The following is a 19,515-nucleotide window of genomic DNA, read 5'->3' on the forward strand; positions in this document are numbered from 1 at the left end:
AAAAAACAACAACACTTCTGATTGTCTGGCTCCAAAGACCAGACTTCTGCACCATATATGCAAGGAACTATATTGCCTACATACAAAAAAAAACAACAACACTTCTGATTGTCTGGCTCCAAAGACCAGACTTCTGCGCCATATATGCAAGGAACTATATTGCCAACATACAAAAAAAACAACAACAACTATACAACCACAGAGACATATAGAGGCATATAACATCACCTTCAAGAGTCATTGCAAACTAATACGATTTATAAACTGTCCAGTTATGTTATCCCAACAAGCGCATGTCCCCTGATTTAGTAGGCTATAAGCAGCATTATTCTGTTGCTTCTTATCAAGTTTTGCATTAAACTTGGACTATACATACTTGGACTAAACATTTGTACCATTGTCACATTATTCATTTATATGTAGCTATATTAATCTATTCATACATGTTTAATGGTTTAGCTTGTGTTGGTATAGTATGTATGTATGTATGTATGTATGTATGTATGTATGTATGTATGTATGTATGTATGTATGTATGTATGTATGTATGTATGTATGTATGTATGTATGTATGTATGTATGTATGTATGCATGTATGTATCTATGTATGTATCTAGCTAGCTATTTATCAAGTGATATTTATCAAAAAAGTTACAGTGGCTTACATTACAATGAATAGGTTACGCTACCAAAAAGATCAAATGATAAAAAGAAACTGTATTTTTTTGTCATTTTCACAAAGAATTTTTTGTCATTTCCACCAAGTCATGTTGGTTGTTTCTGCTTCTTAATAATAGTCTAAAGGCAACACTTTAGTGTTGCTGCTGTTGCTGTTGCTGCATGGATTTTACATGTTTAAACCCGTTTTTGCAAAGATTTCCTCCAAGTACTGCAATTCCCCACCACAGTCCAAAGACATGTTTGTTGACTAGGAGATTGTATTATCACATGGTATGAGTGGTGTGCAACTGACTGTGTGGACACTTCGACAGACTGGCCACCTGTCCTGCGTGTCCTTCTTCCCTCTCTCTATTGCATGCTGAAATGGGCTTCGGCGGCTTTCAGTCCTGAATTGGGTTAAGAATAATAATAAAATTGAAATAGATAAATAAAACATCAAATAAAAACCCAAAACAGAAAACCCTCGCATTAAAAGCATGTTCAGCCTGGACTTCAACTCATTACCAGTCTTTAACCTGAGAGAGCTAAAAGTGCAATGCCAAATGATGGCAGGATATGCACTGGTTGATAAAGGATAACTAGTTCAGAGAGATTGCAAGTCATGCAAACCCAAAGTTATATCTCCCTTTATTTCTCTACTGAGAGATTCTAATCTCAAAATGTATTTTCTCCCCCAATTTGAATTATATTCTTAAACCTAATTGTATTGAATTATACGCTTGCTGAGTTGTAGGATCTTTGTCTGACCTAATTTTCTCATATTTAAAAGTTCTTCGTCAACATTTGTAAAGAATATAAAAACACAAAATATCAACACGTAATCTGTATAATCCACTGACGACAAGATGTAAAGAAATATAACACCAAACTCTTGATCAACTGGATTTGCCCTCTGTCTGAGGGAGGCCATACATACGTTCACTCAGTCGTAGTTCCTGCCACGTAACAGCGCATGCGCATCGCTCGGCTGGTTTGTTGGCGACGTGTACCGGCCGGGCTGTAAGGGTTTAAGCATCTCCCATCCACGAAGGAGGAAGACAACTGCCTACAAAACACTTTAAAAGTCCTCAAACATAGAATAGTCATGGGAGTAACGCAGAGTGTGGAGATACCGGGAGGTGGCTCTGAAGGTTACCATGTTCTCCGTGTAAGTGTTCGGCTTTCAGTACCTGCAGGTTAGCCGCTGAGTTAGCTTGGCTGCTAGCTTAGCCTCGCAAATGGTGGACGCTTCCCTGCGTCCGTCATTAACCAGAGCCCGACGGTGACATGCACCGATGTCAACATCAGGCCAAAATGTGTAACGCGGACTTGCTAAAGACTCAGTGGTGGCAGTTCTTTTTCTGTCTACCTGCTCGGATTATATGAACGAGGCAGTGTAAAACTTGTCAGAGACGGCAAAACTAGCGAGGTTGAATGACAGCTGACAAGCTAACGTCTTTGGGAAGGTGGCAAGCTAGCTGGCTAAATCTTCGATTTTGTGCCACCAAGAGCACACGACAGTCTTAAAACATTTTTCTACCCACACAAGTCGTTAATTTGAATGCCAAAACAATCCTTGTCAGATTGGTTTCTATAGCTACGCTAGTCGTTGGGCGTCCCCTCTCCCTTTTATGTGCAGTCTCTATAAATCCTATTGGAGTCATCTTTTATATGGTTTGGTACCTCTGATGCTTGACTTTTTTCAGTTTGATAGAAATGTAACAAGTAACAGTTGCAACATGTAGCTGCACGCTTCTCTCTTAACAAATGCAGGTTCAGGAGAATTCCCCTGGACATCGAGCTGGACTGGAACCTTTCTTTGATTTCATCGTCTCTATCAATAACACCAGACTGGTAAGGGCTAGAAAATTGGATGGAAAGGCTGGTTTGTAAGTATGCAAGGCAAAGTTGGTGATCATGGAGGAAAATTGCTTTGCTCTTTTCCTCTCTCCTCAGTTAATCCTGTCTTGGTTCTTTGTTGCTTTTCCAACAGAACAAGGACAATGACACCCTGAAGGACTTGCTGAAGGCCAGCGTGGAAAAGCCAGTAAGGATGCTGGTTTACTCCTCTAAAACCCTGGAGCTTAGGGAGTCCACTGTCACCCCTAGCAACCTATGGGGGGGCCAGGGTCTGCTTGGGGTGTCTATTCGATTCTGCAGCTTCGAGGGTGCCAATGAGAATGTTTGGCATGTGCTGGTGAGAAGCCCAAAGAATGTCATGTTCTCTGACACACTCTTGTCTGGATTCACCTCTTTTTAGATCTGTTTTCTATTTGTCATAGCCATAGATTTTTTTGTCATTTCCCCCTCTCTGTCTTACAGGAGGTGGAACCTAATTCCCCTGCAGCGCTGGCTGGCTTGCGGCCGCACACAGATTACATCATAGGAGCTGACACTGTTATGAATGAGGTGGGCTTAGTGGTTTGACAAAACTTTGAGAAATAATACTTCAATACATTAGTTTACATTTGATGGTCATGACTGTGGAGTAACAACGGTAATACTATCCTGTTCCTCTCTATAGTCAGAGGACCTCTTCTCTCTGATAGAGACCCATGAGGGAAAGGGCCTCAAACTCTATGTGTACAATACTGACACTGACAACTGTAGAGAGGTGGTCATCACGCCCAACAGTGCCTGGGGAGGGGAGGGCAGGTAACACACACACTCACACATACTACTTGATGCACATGTGTGTGTATATTCATTAATGAGGACAAAATTATGGCTAAAACAATATTTTGTGAAGTAGGAATGATGTATTTTTATCAGTGGTATATCACATAAGTCCTAACGAAACATGTTTTTACAGCACTTCATACTTTGTCAATATTTATGACATTGCTAGTATGCTACAGTTATTACTGTTAAAGTTAGAATTACCATTAGAGTTGGAACCTATCCAATATTGGTATCGGGTGCCGATACTGATGTGAATCACTCTTCAGATATCGGACTGACGTTACCGATCCACAACTGATCCAGATTCCATAGTCGGATTATTTATTTATTTATTTATTTTATGAATAATACATTTGTAGCCAATAATGCAATTTCAAGCCTATAGCCAAAATGGTATATGTAAGTTCAGGTAGTACGAAGTGTTTTGAGTGCAAGAACGTGGGACACAAGCTCTCTATGCTTGCCTGCATAGAGAGCAGGAAGTGGAGGATACGGAAGCTGCCAACCAGGTGGCTGAAACTGGGGTGGGAGGAGTAGTGAGGAGGCGGTTGGGAGTAACAAGGCTGATGGCCATGGGGAAACAGGGGAAACTCCACAAACTTTTGGCAAGTATGTCGAAGTAATTGATTATTTTCCGGACATAACTAAATTTCTCAAAACTGTCACAGCACTGCAAAAACTTGTAGGATTTGATTTATTAGATGAAAAAAACGTTACCGTTTAAGAAAGCCTTAGAAAAAAGCACCTGTTCACGAGAAAGGGAAGGAAACTAAAAGATAAAAAACTAACAAATACTTCTAATGAATCACAGGATGTTATTATTTTCTGTCTATCCCATTTGTTTGTTTTTCTGGTTTTCGTCTTTCTTTTCCCTATACAGATAGAGACTAAGTTTTTGGTCTTTAAAAATTAATGGCAGAGAGATGGGCAGATGCAAGCAGTACTTTTTGAGTTTTGTATTCAGAAACATTTGGATATAATTTTTCTTCAGGAACCACACACAGACATGGGTGGGGATTGAAACTTCACTACAAATTTCACACTGGAAAGAACAAGTGAAGAAACACATTCACAAACATCCATCACTTTATCCAGGTTATTGTCACAATTTGATTTGATTGATGCTTAGCGGATAAAAAAAAAATCAAACACCAGACAGTACACATGGGAAAAGGTTTCAGGGAAATGGGTTGGTGCGGTATATCACCAGACTCCTTAACATCAGGTTAGTCTGGAGAAACATTTCAATTCAATTTACTGTCATTAAAAACAATATGCAGGCACGTGTAAAACCAAATAAGGGCTGCAGCTTTGTCAAACAGTGCAAGACACACATAGTCAAACATAGTATAAGATATATACAGATGAAGACTTAAAGATAAAGTTAAAAAGGAGCACAAGTATAAACATATTTACAGACATTCATTGGGTAGCCAGGTTCAGGTGGGTAAGCTGAGCCTGGTAGTGTGGGCTCTGAGGCTCCTGTAGCGCCTCCCACAGTCCATGGTTGGGGTGGGTGGGATCTCTGATGATGCTGAGACCCCTTCGAAGGGAGTGTTTGTGATAAATGTCTTTTATGGCTGTGAGCTGGGTACTGGTGATATGCTGGCCGCCTTGACAACCCACTGCAGAGCTTTCTGGTCTACTGAGGTGCAGTTGCCGTACCACACTGAGATGCAGCTGGTCAGGGTGCTCTCTATGGTGCAGTGGTAGAAGCTTGTAAGAATTTTGGGGGATAGACGGGTGCTCCTCAGGAAATGCAGGTTGTTGTTGAGCCTTTTTCACAAGGGCCTGTGTGTTTGATGTCCAGGTGAAAAAGGCCCAACAAGTTGGTTTTACAGATCACTACTTAGTCAGTGTTGTGTTGTGTCTTTCACTGACAAAAAATATAAATCTTTCTGGCATTTTAAAGTGAAATGACTACAGGATAGGTCTTTTTGTGAAAATTTTGAATTATTTTGGGTTATTCGGAGAGAGAAAAAAAGCAGTTTGAATCTTTGTCAGTTAACACATTTAAAGGAGTTGCCATAGCATTTTGCACTGCTACACCTGTTTGCATATGAAGCCTGCATTTTTGTATATTTTTTGCTCTTTTAATAAGAAGTGCTGTGTGGTTTACTACAGCCTTGTGTAACTACACATAACACCAACAGCAGCGATAAAGGTGATAATAATATTCAAGAAAAGAGAGCTCTAGTATCGGTATCGGCAGATATCCAAATCCAGGTATCAGAATCGGATCGAAACTGGAAAAAGTGTATCGGTGCATGTCTAATTACTATACACAGTTACTCACAAATGATTGTGTAGCTCTAGTTCATCGTTGCACATACATTGTCTCACATGTATAGACGTATTTTTCAAGATGGGGGGGGGGGGTTGATCCAAGATAGCCATAGAATAAACCCATGTGAAAGCATTTTCCAGTTCGTCATTCTGTTAGCCTGAGTTAAAATGTTATTGCACTCCCAGCCTAAATTGGACAGACAACATCCTTTTCCTCTTGTTGCAGCTTAGGTTGTGGGATTGGCTACGGTTACCTCCACAGGATTCCCACCCGACCCTTTGAAGAGGGGAAGAAAATCAATTTCCATGGAAACACTGCCAGTGAGCCTACCAGTCCGATAAAGGATGGGTTCACTGAGGTGAGGCTTCACACTATAATTTTTTCCATCTTTGAAAAATTAAAACATTGTAGCTTTCATTCAAGGTCTTTGTGCAGTTATCAACACAGTCTTCATTGCATGTGCACAATTTATAAAAAATGTAAGACTAGCCATTTTCATTGTTCAGAGAGGCATTGTGGTCATGAGGCAATTACATGTTTTAATGCACTTCACCTAACCTGTTCAACAGCATCCTCTCTTCATCTCCCTTCTCCACTTTCTCTGTAACTCCCTCAGGTCCAGCTTTCAGCTGTGACCCCTCCTTCTTCTGTACCTGCTGTCCCCTCTGGCCTAGACGATTCGATGTCTGGTCTGTCGATCAACACTGCCCCGCCTACCATACCTAGTGAGCTTCAGACAGGTGCTGTACTTTATATATTTCTCTTTTATTCCAAAGTTTCCTTTTCTCTCTTCTCTGTTTTGAGAGCTAGTTCTCTCAAAATAGTAGTTAAAGGAAAAGTAAACCCATGGAAAGTAGTCAGGAAGATAGATTTTGATATAAATTCATGCTAATGATTGTAAAGAAAGCTCTTAAAACTAGGCTATTTGTCTCTGACCTTTGGTCTAATTTATACTTGTTGCCTAATGAGTCATTTTCTTCCATCTTGTCTATGGATGTTGATTTCAGTTAATGCATTTTTCCCCTTCTGTACTGAAAACTTACACTGGTCGAGTTTTCTGATGGCACAGAGCAGGCTGCATGGCAGCAATACAAACACATTCGCAACTTTCTCATAGATGGTCCAACGTGACTGAAACCTTTATTATGGACTCTCAATATTACAAGCTACCAACCTGTGTCTGTATTTATGTTATACAATCTATCCCTTTAAAGTTCATTATACAGTTCCTATCAGAATTTAGACCATTTTTAACATAAATCAATTCTTTCATCGCACTTTTGCACTATTTCCGTAAGTCTTGAGCAATTGTGAAACTCTCTTCCTCTTTGTCCCTGTCACAGGTCTACCCACAGTTCCTCTGCTGCCCACCTCTTCCGCTCCCTCCCTCACACCCCTCACTCCACTGAACCCTGCTGCCACCAACTTTAATTCTGCCACCACACTACCAGGTTAGTGATTTTCACATACTATATGGACTTACTCAGGATGTCAGCTGTTGGTCAGCAATTTTGGACACCACACTTTTTATATTGTGGATAGGCATTTGATATAGTGGCTTTTTCCCTTTTTTTCTGTCTCTCTCCCAAGTAAAGTTTTTTAACAGTGTCCATGTGCTTGTAGGTCTAATGCCTCTCCCAGGCAGCCTACCCCAACTGCCTAACCTCCCAAACCTCAACTTGACACTCCCAGACCTCAGTGCAGTCTCATTAGCAGGTATCAGCAACCTCCCACCACCAGGAAGCACAGGTATGTGAATATACACCCATTTTGCTTAGTTTTTACATGCAAAAACAATTAGGACTCATGCATCTCCCTCCTTTTTTTCTATTCGTTCAACTTCTGCCTGCTTCTTCTTTTCCTTTCCGTCAACAGCATTTCCTCCTCTGGCCACTCTACCGCCCCTCAACCTGCCAGGTCTGACCCCCTTACCCCCTCTACCCACTGTCCTATCCTCCCAGCTTCCTCCTCTTTTGCCCCAGGGAGTGAGCCCAGTCCTGCCCCCTGCTGCAGTCACCCCACCAGGGACAACATCAACCACTGTCCCCAAGGTCCCGGCTTCTGTCACAGTGCCCTCCCCCGCTGCTGCCACGGAGACTGCCTCCACAGACACCACAGAATTACAGGCCCCCGTGGAAACACCGCCGCTGTCATCATCTTAACAGGAAGGAGAGGTCTTTACTCGCCATCGAACCAAAACACACATGGTCTCTCTCTCTCTTTTCCTGTCCGTTGCTCTCCATGTTTCTTCCTATTTATTTGGCCAAGAGGGACAGACAGCTGTGTGGTTGCAGACTATGGCTAGCCATATGCCAGAGGTGGTTTGAGGAGCTCGCATGAACATGAAGAACTGAGGACAGATATAGATTTGTCCCACCAAAATGTCTGCATGTTCCAGGTCAAGTCTCCTTTTCTCCTTTCTCCAAATTGAAGCCCCAGCGCTGTGGCTGGTCCAAAGCTACTGTATGAGAGGGACAAGGTTTCCTTTCTGACTTATTTGTCTGCTTTACACCTCTGCAGTTACAAGGTGGCAAAGAACTATCTCTGGATCATATTCCCTTTCTGGTCTGTCAATCCTTTGAGTTTTACATGGGCTTTTTTTTTTTTTAATACATCATGTATTAACTTCACCACTAATACGTGGACCCCTGACCAGTTTATTTTATTTCATTATGCCATTTATGAATCTATTTTTGTTGAAATTTCTATATGATTGTTTCCACACGATGAATGATTCTGCATTACTTTGCACCACATTTGTGTTTTGGGATTTATTATGCAAGTCTGTCCCTGCAGTATGTCTTAATAATACATTTACACAACTCTAAAATACCCCTCAGTACTGGGTGTGGATGGTGACTGCAAAGCCATGCATGAAGGGACAGGAGGTCAAAGCTACTCAAGCCACTGAACAGTGTGTATAATGTCTGTTGGGTGTCTTAATATGTACGGAAAAAAATATTGGTGCAAGGTTACAAAAAGGATATTACCCTAAGAATCCTCCTGTCTCTCCTGACATGGCTGGTGTAAGAGGGAAAACTGTGTTGCAGTGATGCTGTAAAAGCCACAGGATGTCACTGTGAGACAACCTTTAAAATCATCAATGTACAGTGCAAGAAATAAAGCCAATTCAATTTTACATGACCGGTGGTGTGTGTTTTCTGTTTAGAATCTCCAAGACATTTACTGACCTTTATTTTCCAACTCATCCCTTATGCATTTGCAAGTTTAACGACATAAAATCATGCGATACGTTTTCAATTATTCCTTCTTTGGTTATTGTTTCAATTGGGGTACACATGCAATTAAAATATCACCAATAAGCCTGTATATCATTTAGAGTCCCACCTCCCCAAAGCTCCCAAAACTACCTGCTCTCAATGTGAAATAATAAAGCAGGGCAACGTGAGTTTAGTTGGAAAACTTAGTTCACCTTTTGTGTATGTAAAAAAAGACTCGTCTGCCTCACCTCCCGATCTCCCATGTGCTTCAGTTCAGCTCAGGAGGTGTCAAACCAAATTTTGTACCACCGAGAGAATGTGGGCTATGCATTCCTGCAACCACGGATATTATTTGGTTGTTTTTTGATTGATTGCATAACTGATTGTTTAATATTGTTTGAATTATTATTATTTTTAGTATTTTTAGATTATCAAAACGGTTTTACAAAGTGGCCTACTGACAGTGGGTGAAATGCAATTTGGAAAAACGTGTTTTCAGCGAACTACTTTATAAAACCTTGTTAGTAATCTGAAAATAGTCAAAGATCAATTTAACAGTCTGCATGTTGCCATTATTAATTTCCTCACATGAAAAGGAAACGTGATAATCGAGGTTTAAATTAATGCATGCGCGTTCCCGCGACGCCACGTGTATTATAGGAGGCACATTCTTTGGTGAAACGAAATGTCACAGCGCTTTTCCTCCACCGCCACCTTTCCCATTCTGACAACAACCGTTCAGCCTCATCCTCCCATAACCCCTCACAATCAGCACCCAGTTGGGACTTCAACGTTTACTCAATACACTTCATATCAAGAAATAAGGATTATAACCGAAGATCGATGATAGACTGTGGTCGTATCATCAGATCTGCGGCCGTATGTTTTGGACACTCGGGTGAAGAGAGGAGCAGAGCTGTCAACTGATCACCACCTGGTGGTGAGTTGGATCCCATGGCGGGGAAGGCTGCCGGACAGACCTGGCAAACCCAAATGTGTAGTGAGGGTGTACTGGGAACGTCTGGCAGAGGCTGCTGTCCATGAGGTCTTCAACTCCCACCTCCGGGAGAAGTTCTCGTGTATCCCGAGGGAGGCTGGGGACAAGGAGTCTGAGTGGGCCATGTTTAAAGCCTCTATTGCAGATTTGGCAGGAATGAGCTGTGGTCATAAGGTCATCGGTTCCTGTCGAGGCGAGGGAAGCCGTCAGGCTGAAGAAGGAGGCCTTTCGGGCTTGATTGGCCCAGGGGTCTCCTGAAGCAGCTGACAGGTACCGGGAGGCCAGAAGAGCTGCGGCTTCGGCGGACATGGAAGAAAAAAATTCGGGTGTGGGAGGAGTTCTGGCAAACCAGCCAGACTCAGGAAGGGGAAGCAGGGCTTGACTCGGGCTGTGTTCAGCCGGGGAGGGGATTGTTGACCCGGACTGGGGATGTTGTTGAGCGGTGGAAATAACACTTTGAGGAGCTCCTGAACCCGGCTACCATGTCCTCAGTGGAAGAGGTAGAGACCTAGGGGAAGCCCCACCCATATCCCTGGCAGAGGTCTCTGAGGTAGTTAAGAAGCTCCTCGGTGGCAAGGCACCGGGTGTGGATGAGATTTGCCCCGAGATGCTGAAGGCTCTTGACATTGTTGGGATTGTCTTGGTTGACACGCCTCTTCACTGTCGCGTGGAGGTCGGGGACAGTACCTGTGGAGTGGCAGACTGGGGTGGTGGTTCCCATATTTAAAAGGGGGGACCGGAGTGTGTGCTCCAACTATCGGGCTGTAGAGGAGCTCAAGCAGGAGTCGTGACAACTTTCTCTTTCGGCTACACAACGTGCACCATTTATTCCTTCCCCCATTACAACAACAACAAAAAAAACCCCGCGCAGCGGAAGTGTGTCACTGTAAACCCGAACCGAGGAAACCGCAGCTGTAAACTAACGTTCCTACCAGCTCAATAAGGGGAATTATGTAGCCCCATAACCACTACACAGCGGCGTTCTTAAGCCCAAACGGCATGCGCAGGAACTCGAACAGTCCGAACGGAGTTGTCACAGCCGTTTTGGGGACATCAGCAGGATGGACGGGCACCTGGTGGTATCCACGGACGAGGTCCACCTTGGAAAAGATCACTTTCCCAGCCAGGTGGGCTGAGAAATCTTGGATATGAGGGACCGGGTAGCGGTCCGGTGTTGTTGCGTCATTGAGCCGACGGTAGTCACCACATGGACGCCACCCACCGCCAGGCTTAGGCACTATGTGGAGGGGTGAAGCCCACGGGCTGCTGGAGCGACGGATGATGCCGAGGCGCTCCATGTTCTCAAACTCCGCCTTGGCGACAGAGAGCTTGGTCGGGTCGAGGCGCCGAGCTCGGGCGTGCACCGGCGGGCCGGCAGTGACGATGTGGTGCTCAACCCCATGTTTGGTCGTAGATGACGAGAATGTGGGCTGAGTGAGGTCAGGGAACTCGGAGAGAAGATGGAGAAACACGTCCTCATTGGAGAGCATGCTGGACAGCCTGACGGAGCCTGTATCGCTGAGTGCACACGCGTGTGAAGCGAAGGTGACGGCGTCAATCAGGCGTCGATTCCTGACGTCCACCAGCAGCCCATGAGCACAAAGGAAATCTGCACCGAGGAGGGGAAATGCCACGTCGGCGGTGACAAAATCCCAGTTGAACCGCTGTCCGTTAAAACACATGTCAATGTGCCTCGTGCCGTACGTACGGATAGAGCTGCCGTTAGCAGCTTCCATGGGAGGGCCGTGAGCGCCCGACAGGGCGTCCACACTCGATGCAGGTACGACACTCCTCTGCGCCGCAGTGTCGCATAGGAAACGCCGCCCCGAGATGGAGCCTCGCAGGAAAAGTAGCCTGTTGTCCTCCACGCCGACGCCCATGGCCACTAGTGAGCGCCGGCCTTGGCGTTTCCCGACGAGCTGAAATTGCACGGGGAGGTGCACTTGTTCGCCTTGGCCCCGAACTTTGCATGGTAAAAGCACAGGCCGGGCTCCTGTCGCCGACCGGGGGTTTCCGCGGCGACCCCCATGGAGTCACCAGGTGGTGGCGTGTGGGGATGGGCAGGGGTGAGCGCGGACGCGCAGTGCTGCTGTTGGCTGGCCAGGAAGAACTTGTCAGCTTCTTCAGCTAGCTTGCGGCAATCGGTAATGCTGGTGTTAGCCAAAGCGGCCCGCACCTGAGCAGGCAGTTGTCGCAGAAACAGTTGTACAAAGAGGAAATCAGGTGTGTGCGCCGGTCCCAGCAGATTCAGCATTTTGTCCATGAGCTCGGATGGCTTGCTGTCACCCAAGCCTTGCAGAGAAAAGAGACGGTGGGCCCCCTCGGCGTCGGAAATTTCAAAAATCTTCAAGAGGTGATCTTTGAGCCCCTTGTATTTGTCTGCCGCCGAAGGATTTGTAAGGAGACTCACCACTCTCGTTGCAGTCGAACATCCGAGCGCCGATACCACGTAGTAGTATTTAGTAGCATCATCCGTTATTTTGCGGATAGCAAACTGCGCTTCCGCCTGGGCGAACCATGTCGTTGCCGATGACTCCCAGAACTCTGGCAATTTGAGAGAAACCGCGTTGATTTCGTCAACCATGTTCATTCGAAAGATTGTCTCTGATAACTACCAAGAGACAAACGTCGGGGTCACCAGTGTAGAGGAGCTCAAGCAGGAGTCGTGACAACTTTCTCTTTCGGCTACACAACGTGCACCATTTATTCCTTCCACCATTACAACAACAACCAAAAAACCCGCGCAGCGAAAGTGTGTCACTGTAAACCCGAACCGAGGAAACCGTAGCTGTAAACGAACGTTCCTACCAGCTCAATAAGGGGAATTATGTGGCCCCATAACCACTACAGGGCATCACATTGCTCAGCCTCCCTGGGAAAATCTACTCTAGGGTGCTGGAAAGAAGGCTCCGACCGATTGTCGAACCTCGGATCCAGGAGGAACAATGCGGATTCCATCCTGGCCATTGAACAACGGACCAACTCTTTACCCTTGCAGAAGTGCTGAGGGAGGCATGGGAGTTTGACCAGCCGGTCTACATGTGTTTCGCGGACTTGGAAAAGACTTACGACTGTGTACCTCGGGGCACTCTGTGGGGGGTACTGCGGGAGTATGGGGTACCAGGGCAGTTGCCACAAGCCATCCGGTCCATTTATAACCAAAGTGAGAGCTGTGTCCGAATTCTCGGCACAAAGTCAAACACGTTTTCGGTGGGTGTCGGACTCCGCCAAGGTTGTCCGTTGTCTGCGATTCTGTTTATGATATTCACGGACAGGATCTCAAGGCGCAGCCAAGGTGAGGAGTGTGTCCATTTTGGGAACCTCAGATTGCATCTCTGCTCTTCGCAAATGACGTGGTTTTGTTGGCTTCATCAGAACGCGACCTCCAGTGTGCACTGGGGTGGTTTGCAGCGGAGTGTGAAATGGCCGATTGCTCCCTCCAGGTTGGGGATGAGTTGTTGCCTTAAGCGAAGGAGTTCAAATATCTCGGGGTCTTGTTCACGAGTGAGGGTAGGATGGAGCGGGAGATTGACATGCGGATTGGTTCAGCATCAGCAGTAATCTGGACGTTGTACTGGACCGTTGTGGTGAAGAGGGAGCTGAGCCAGAAGACAAAGCTCTGAATTTATCAGTCAATCTTCGTTCCAACCCTCACCCATGGTCATGAGCTTTGGGTAGTGACCGAAAGGGTGAGATTGTGGTGGACACGTATTGGGGATAGAATTCACCCCAGGAACTAAGGGTTAAGTCAGGGTTGCCCTGGCAGGTTAACGCAGGGTTAAGTTATGGTTGTTCAGCCAGTTTTCTGATTATTCTTGCCGCCTCCGCTCAGTCGAGCTGTGGTTTTGTTGTCTCTCTGATTTACCGTTGATTAAAGAAAGTTGCCTACACGGCTAAAGTGTGAACCTACGGTCTTCTCCGTTCCTTCGGCTCTACACTGGTGACCTCGACGTGATCCAGTGTAGAGCCGAAGGAACGGAGAAGACCGTGTCTGAGCTCAGCCTTAGAAATAGGGTGGGGAGCTCAGACATCCGGAGGGAGCTCGGGGTAGAGCCGCTGCTCCTTCACGTCGAAAGGAGCCAGTTGAGGTGATTCGGGCGTCTGATCAGGATGCCTCCTGGGCGCCTTCCTTTGGAGGTTTTCCGGGCACAGCCAACTGGGAGGAGACCCCAGGGCAGATCCAGAACTCGCTGGAGGGACTACATGTCCAATCTGGCCTGGGAACACCTTGGGATCCCCCAGGAGGAGCTGGAGGGCGTTGCTTGGGACAGGGACGTCTGGAGTGCCCTACTTAGCTTGCGACCCTACCCCGGAGAAGCAGCTGAAGATGAACGAATGAATGAATGTAGCCCATAGCTGATCTACTAACGAGACACAAATGTGGGCATATCAGTGTGTGGCTTCCCCTTAGTGGCTGCAAATTAAACGCAGTGAACACAACAGATAAAGCTGATATCAGTGTGACCGACATGTCGCTGAAGCGATGCTTGAGTTCTGTCCCTGTCTGACATTTTAATAACTCTTGCTTTATTAAAATCTTTGATTCCGAGGTCAGGCCCTATGTTTTATGAAATGTTTTGATGAAATACATATGTAGGGGGTCTATGTGTGTGTGTGAATCTAGGAGAGATACTATGTGGAAAGAAAAATTATAATTACCTTGTGTGAAATGGCTAATGAAGTTCTGTTCTATTATATTCATAAGAAGCTGCAATCTTTTCTATTATTATTATTATTATTATTATTATCACAGTAATGGCATATGTGCTATGTTATTTTTATGCTGATCAGCCACTTCAATGCGTGACATGTCCGTCCATCCAATTTTTAAAATTATTGTTATTTTCTTTGGGTGGGGGTGTCCCACCGGACATCGCACTGTAATTCAAACACTGGAAGGGGTAACTTTTCCTCGTAATGGTATAGGGCCCAATGGCGAAGCCTTCTGGGGACCAAAGCAGATCGTGATTAGGCCCCCCACCCCGGTGTCCCAGCACCACTTTATTTACTCACTGTCAAGCTGCGGCACTGTGGCGCAGTGGTTAGCGCAGTCGCCTCACAGCAAGAAGGCTCTGGGTTTCAGCCCCGAGTTAGTCCAACCTTGGGGGTCGTCCTGGGTCATCCTCTGTGTGGAGTTTCCGTGTTCTCCCCGTGTCTGCGTTGGTTTCCTCCGGGTGCTCCAGTTTCCTCCCATAATCCAAAGACATGTAGGTCGGTCAGTTGAATCGGCTGCACTAAATTGTCCCTAGGTGAGTGTGTGTGTGTGTGTGTGTGGGGGGGGCTGTGATGGCCTAGTGGTCTGTCCAGGGTACCTTCCCCCCTGCCGTCCAGTGACTGCTGACTGCTGGGATAGGCTCCAACATCCCCGCGACCCTGAGAGTAGGATAAGCGGTTTGGATAATGGATGGATGGACGTCCCAAAAGCAGCCATTTCACTTATTCCTCGGGCTGGCCATGGGTCAAGCGGCTGGCTTGTCATATACAAAACACATTCTTTAAGTATATAAACCTCCAATATAAGCTGTATCAGCACTGTGGAAAGTGCTCCAGACGTACTCTGACAATAAATTGATCCAACAGCTTACAATATGCAACAATACCACGCATCCAAAACCTGATGATGCTCATAATAAACCCTCATAACTTTTCAAATACCGTCTTGTTTGACCCAGGTGTATGTTTGACATACAGGTGAGGTTGGGTGGGTGAGTGAGAGTTATGCTGATGTGTCAGTGTGTTAATGATGAGGTTTTGGCCAGAGCTTGTGTGCTCATGTCTGCTACAGTACGTCTGGCGCCGCTGCTGATTTTCATCACAATGAAAAATGAGCAATAGCAACACTTGCTGGCGTTGCTCCCCAGGTGGACAGGTTGGTACCTGCAGTCATGGCTACAGACATTAGCATCAGCTAATGAGCATCAGCACAACCAGGGGACTTTCATGTAGGTAAAATGCCTGTTGTGCACACCAGTGGCTACGATTGAATAGAGAAACACAACTTTGGGGCATTGTTTTTTAGCTCCGCTCATAACAGCATTCTCGCTTGGTTTAAAACAGGATGCATCGACACAAAATGGACATCCCCTCCCTTTTCTCCTCAATTGTATCCGGCCAATTACCCCACTTCTCCGAGCCGTGCCGGTCGCTGCTCCACCCGCTCTGCCGAGCCGGGGGGGGGGGGGGTTGCTGCAGACTACCACATGCCTCCTCCGATACATGTGGAGTTGACAGCCGCTTCATTTCACCTTGCAGTGAGGAGTTTCGCTAGGGGGACGTAGCACGTGGGAGGATCACACTATCCCCCCCCCCCCCCCCGAACAGGCGTCCCGACCGACCGACCGACCGACCAGAGGAGGCGCTAATGTAGCGACCAGGACACATACCCACATCCGGCTTCCCACCCGCAGACACGGCCAATTGTGTCCGTAAGAACGCCTGACCAAGCCAGAGGTAACACGGGGATTCGAACCGCCGATCCCCGTGTTGGTAGTAGGGTCTAAAACCTCAATTCCGTGACCACTCTCTGGCTAACATGTTTTGAGATTTATTTGACTTCTATGGACCTTTTGAAAGAAATTTAGCTCCCATGCCCCTCCCAAAAATCCCGGGCATTTTTGCTAGAGGGCCAAATCCAAGATGGCTGCCTGCGGCCATATTGAAAAATTAACTTTTTAACCAGAGCACCTAGAATCATGGATGAAGACACTTTTTCATATAAGTCAACCATGGGGATTCTGATTCTGATTCTGACATCAGTTTGACATTATGACATCATTTTGACACAGAAATCCAAGATGGCCACCATCCAGTGGAGTGAAAATGTGAACGGGAAGGTGTTTTTCAGTGAATGTTGCCTATAAAAGACAACTTCTAAAGTAGATTTTTCTTTGAAACTATATTTTATCATTTATTCTGGTAGATCATGCTGTTACCTTTCAAATGATGTATAATACACCAAGGTTTAAACAACAATAACTTATAAAATATGGTAAACATGTAGCCTATACACCTGTCTATGCCTCCTGTGCCCTGTGTGTGTGTGTGCGTGCGTGCGTGACAGGGGGTTGCGGGTCAGGGCGGGCCTACTAATAGGCTGTTAGTTACTGTCCCTTCAAAAATATTGTGGTCATGACCTTTCAGAAAATTAGCTAGCCAGCTAGCTATTAGCCTATACCGCAGTCATCACACTCTTTTGATCTTGAGACTAAAGTAAGTATCACAGTTTTCATTATATTTTTATCATTGTGTTGCTTTTAATAATAATAAATAATATTTGTTAGCTAATAAAGGCTAATCACGTTTCATATTTGCTAGCTTGATCACAATCGCTACTAGTTGCTAACTTAAGCTCACACACACACACAAGCAGGCACACAGCATTAATAGTGTGTGTTTCATAGGCTATACATATTCAGTACACACACACACACACACACACACACACACACACACACACACACACAGTAATTTAACAACTGTTCATAAACTAGCATAGCTAGCATAGCTAGCTAGTGATTTTGATCACATTTTAACATTGTGCCAACCAATGCTGTGATAGGGCTGGTTGGCAAAAATGCACATGACTTTAATCACGAATCACCTAATTTTATAAAACTTTTGTGTTAAGTATATACATTGTTATATTGTTATATTACATTAAAGTATCAACATATAGTACATTATTTAATTTTTGGAGATGGCCTCTGTTGGAAAAAAAGCACCAGTTCAATTAAGCAATACTTAAACAATAAACTAATGTACCATCATAGAAAATCACCCTGAGCAAACTTTTTTGTTTTTGCCTATAGGTGAATGGAACAGTAGAGATGTACATAACTGCTTGAAAATGGAAGAAATCAATCAACTTACAGGGACAAATAGACAGCACATAATTCATCAGACTCCATGTGTCCTCCTGTGTGGCAGGCTTTGTGATGAAGCCACTGATTCTATTACCTCAATTCAGAGGTGGGAAAATATCAAGAACCCTGTTATGGAGCAGTCTTGACAAGTTTGGAAACGTCCATGCAACTGTTGATTGGGATAAAGGTCCTGTCGGACAATGTGTCCATGATACATGTACGCTGACCTCATGGAATGTCAAGAAACTGGAACAGGCCCAGAAAAGACAGAAAAAACGAGAAGTTGATGAATGCCAATAACAGTCTTCGTCTATGTCTGATGTTTCTTCCCCAGTTGCGGCTCCAGCTGCCAAACGGCTGCGATCGAGTCTAGGGCAGATACATGATAAAACAAAATGTGTCTGGTGCTGTAAGACTGAGTCAGTCAGGCACCCAGAATCAAAGTTGAAGCTGATTTTGTACGATCATGCATGGGCAGCTTTCAAGAGCCACACGGTGACCTTGGAAGATCAGAAAATGCGAGACAGAATAAACTGTCTGATCGATTCTGCCGCTGATCAGCCCTACGCACTTGAGATCAGATATCACTTAAAATGCTGGTTGAAATATGTGCGTAATTATCAGAAAATGAGTGAAGATGACAAACTTCCACACATGCAAAATGTCACTCTCCATGAGGCTCAGTCTATCTTCTTTGACCACATAAGAACAGTCATCTTTGAGGAACATGAGCTAAGGTCACTGCAGAGCCTCCTCCAAGACTACAGCTCCATCATCTCTCAGTATGGCTTCACAACATCCAGGGTCAAGTCATCCTACATCAAAGACATCCTGACCCGGGAGTTTGAGGGCAAGGTCGGCTTCCACTCCCGCCCTCAGAAGAACCAGAGCGACCTAGTCTATGACACATCTGGGGATGGTTCATATGTGGAAGCAACACTTTCCTCCATTGGTGTCAGCAGTGAGCAACTGGTTCGCAATGTGGCTGAGCGGCTCAGGGATGACATCAAGTCAGTTAAACTTGTACCATGGCCGCCGAAGGTCGAGGAGCTAGAGGAGGAGGAAGAACTCTCGCCTCTCATGGTGCAGCTGCTGTCTGCTTTGCGGGGGAAGGAGGGGGTAGATCTATTTCCGAGCACACTCTCTCTCAGCTCTCTCATCACACAATATGTCACAAAGCGACCCACCACTACCGCCATCAATACCACCATCACCCTTCACGGGATCAATTGACTCTTTCTACAAGCTGGGCATGGGGATCAGCTACCCAAATGTGCTTCTCCTGCGTGATGTCTGGGCCACGCATGACCTCGAGTGGTGTTCTGTGTGTCCTAATGAGATAGCTGAAGGAGAGCCAAGCATCAGCATCATTGACAATGATGACTTTGCCAATGACACGTTAACAGGAGGGGGTACTGCACACCGCTGTAATTGAATGGTTCTGCAGTGTCTAGACCGCCTTGTACCGGAGTACAAAGCAAACATCCGGGATGGCGATGTGCACGTCAAAGACACCAAGACTGTGTCCCTGGCACTGACTGAGAAGGTGTCTGGGATGCAGGCAGTTACACTATATAGGACCATCAAGTGTGGTCATTGATGCAGCCGATACTGATGCCTATGTTGTGGCAGCAGCCATCTCGCAGCAGCTGCCTGGTATGCTCTGTATCAATAGAAAGCAAGAGACAGTCTTTTGCCGTGGCCTGGTGACTGAGGAGATGGCAGACTGTATTGTGCAGCTACACTGCTTTACAGGCTGTGATGCCAACTCAGGCTTCTATGGCAAGGGGAAGTCTTCAGTATATG

General features: G+C 45.6%; 1 protein-coding gene across 1 annotated transcript; it reads left to right on the forward strand.

Moving 5' to 3' along the window:
- Positions 1-1,662: 1,662 nt before the first annotated feature.
- LOC130123864 (Golgi reassembly-stacking protein 2-like) lies at positions 1,663-8,763 on the forward strand. Its single transcript, XM_056293175.1, has 10 exons — positions 1,663-1,828; positions 2,434-2,514; positions 2,654-2,857; positions 2,983-3,069; positions 3,185-3,315; positions 5,855-5,987; positions 6,246-6,369; positions 6,973-7,080; positions 7,253-7,378; positions 7,505-8,763. The coding sequence occupies exons 1-10, from the start codon at positions 1,766-1,768 to the stop codon at positions 7,789-7,791; spliced, it is 1,344 nt and encodes a 447-aa protein (XP_056149150.1). The 5' UTR covers positions 1,663-1,765; the 3' UTR covers positions 7,792-8,763.
- The last annotated feature ends 10,752 nt before the right edge of the window (positions 8,764-19,515 follow it).

The sequence above is a fragment of the Lampris incognitus genome, chromosome 14, assembly GCF_029633865.1.
Source record: "Lampris incognitus isolate fLamInc1 chromosome 14, fLamInc1.hap2, whole genome shotgun sequence".
NCBI classification, from domain to species: Eukaryota; Metazoa; Chordata; class Actinopteri; order Lampriformes; family Lampridae; genus Lampris; species Lampris incognitus.

Excerpts from the sequence above, each read along its gene's own strand:
- LOC130123864 (XM_056293175.1), top strand. The coding sequence starts at position 1,766 with ATGGGAGTAACGCAGAGTGTGGAGATACCGGGAGGTGGCTCTGAAGGT. Across the intron at positions 2,515-2,653 it reads CTATCAATAACACCAGACTG|AACAAGGACAATGACACCCT; the intron begins GTAAGGGCTAGA and ends CTTTTCCAACAG. Across the intron at positions 3,316-5,854 it reads GCCTGGGGAGGGGAGGGCAG|CTTAGGTTGTGGGATTGGCT; the intron begins GTAACACACACA and ends CTCTTGTTGCAG.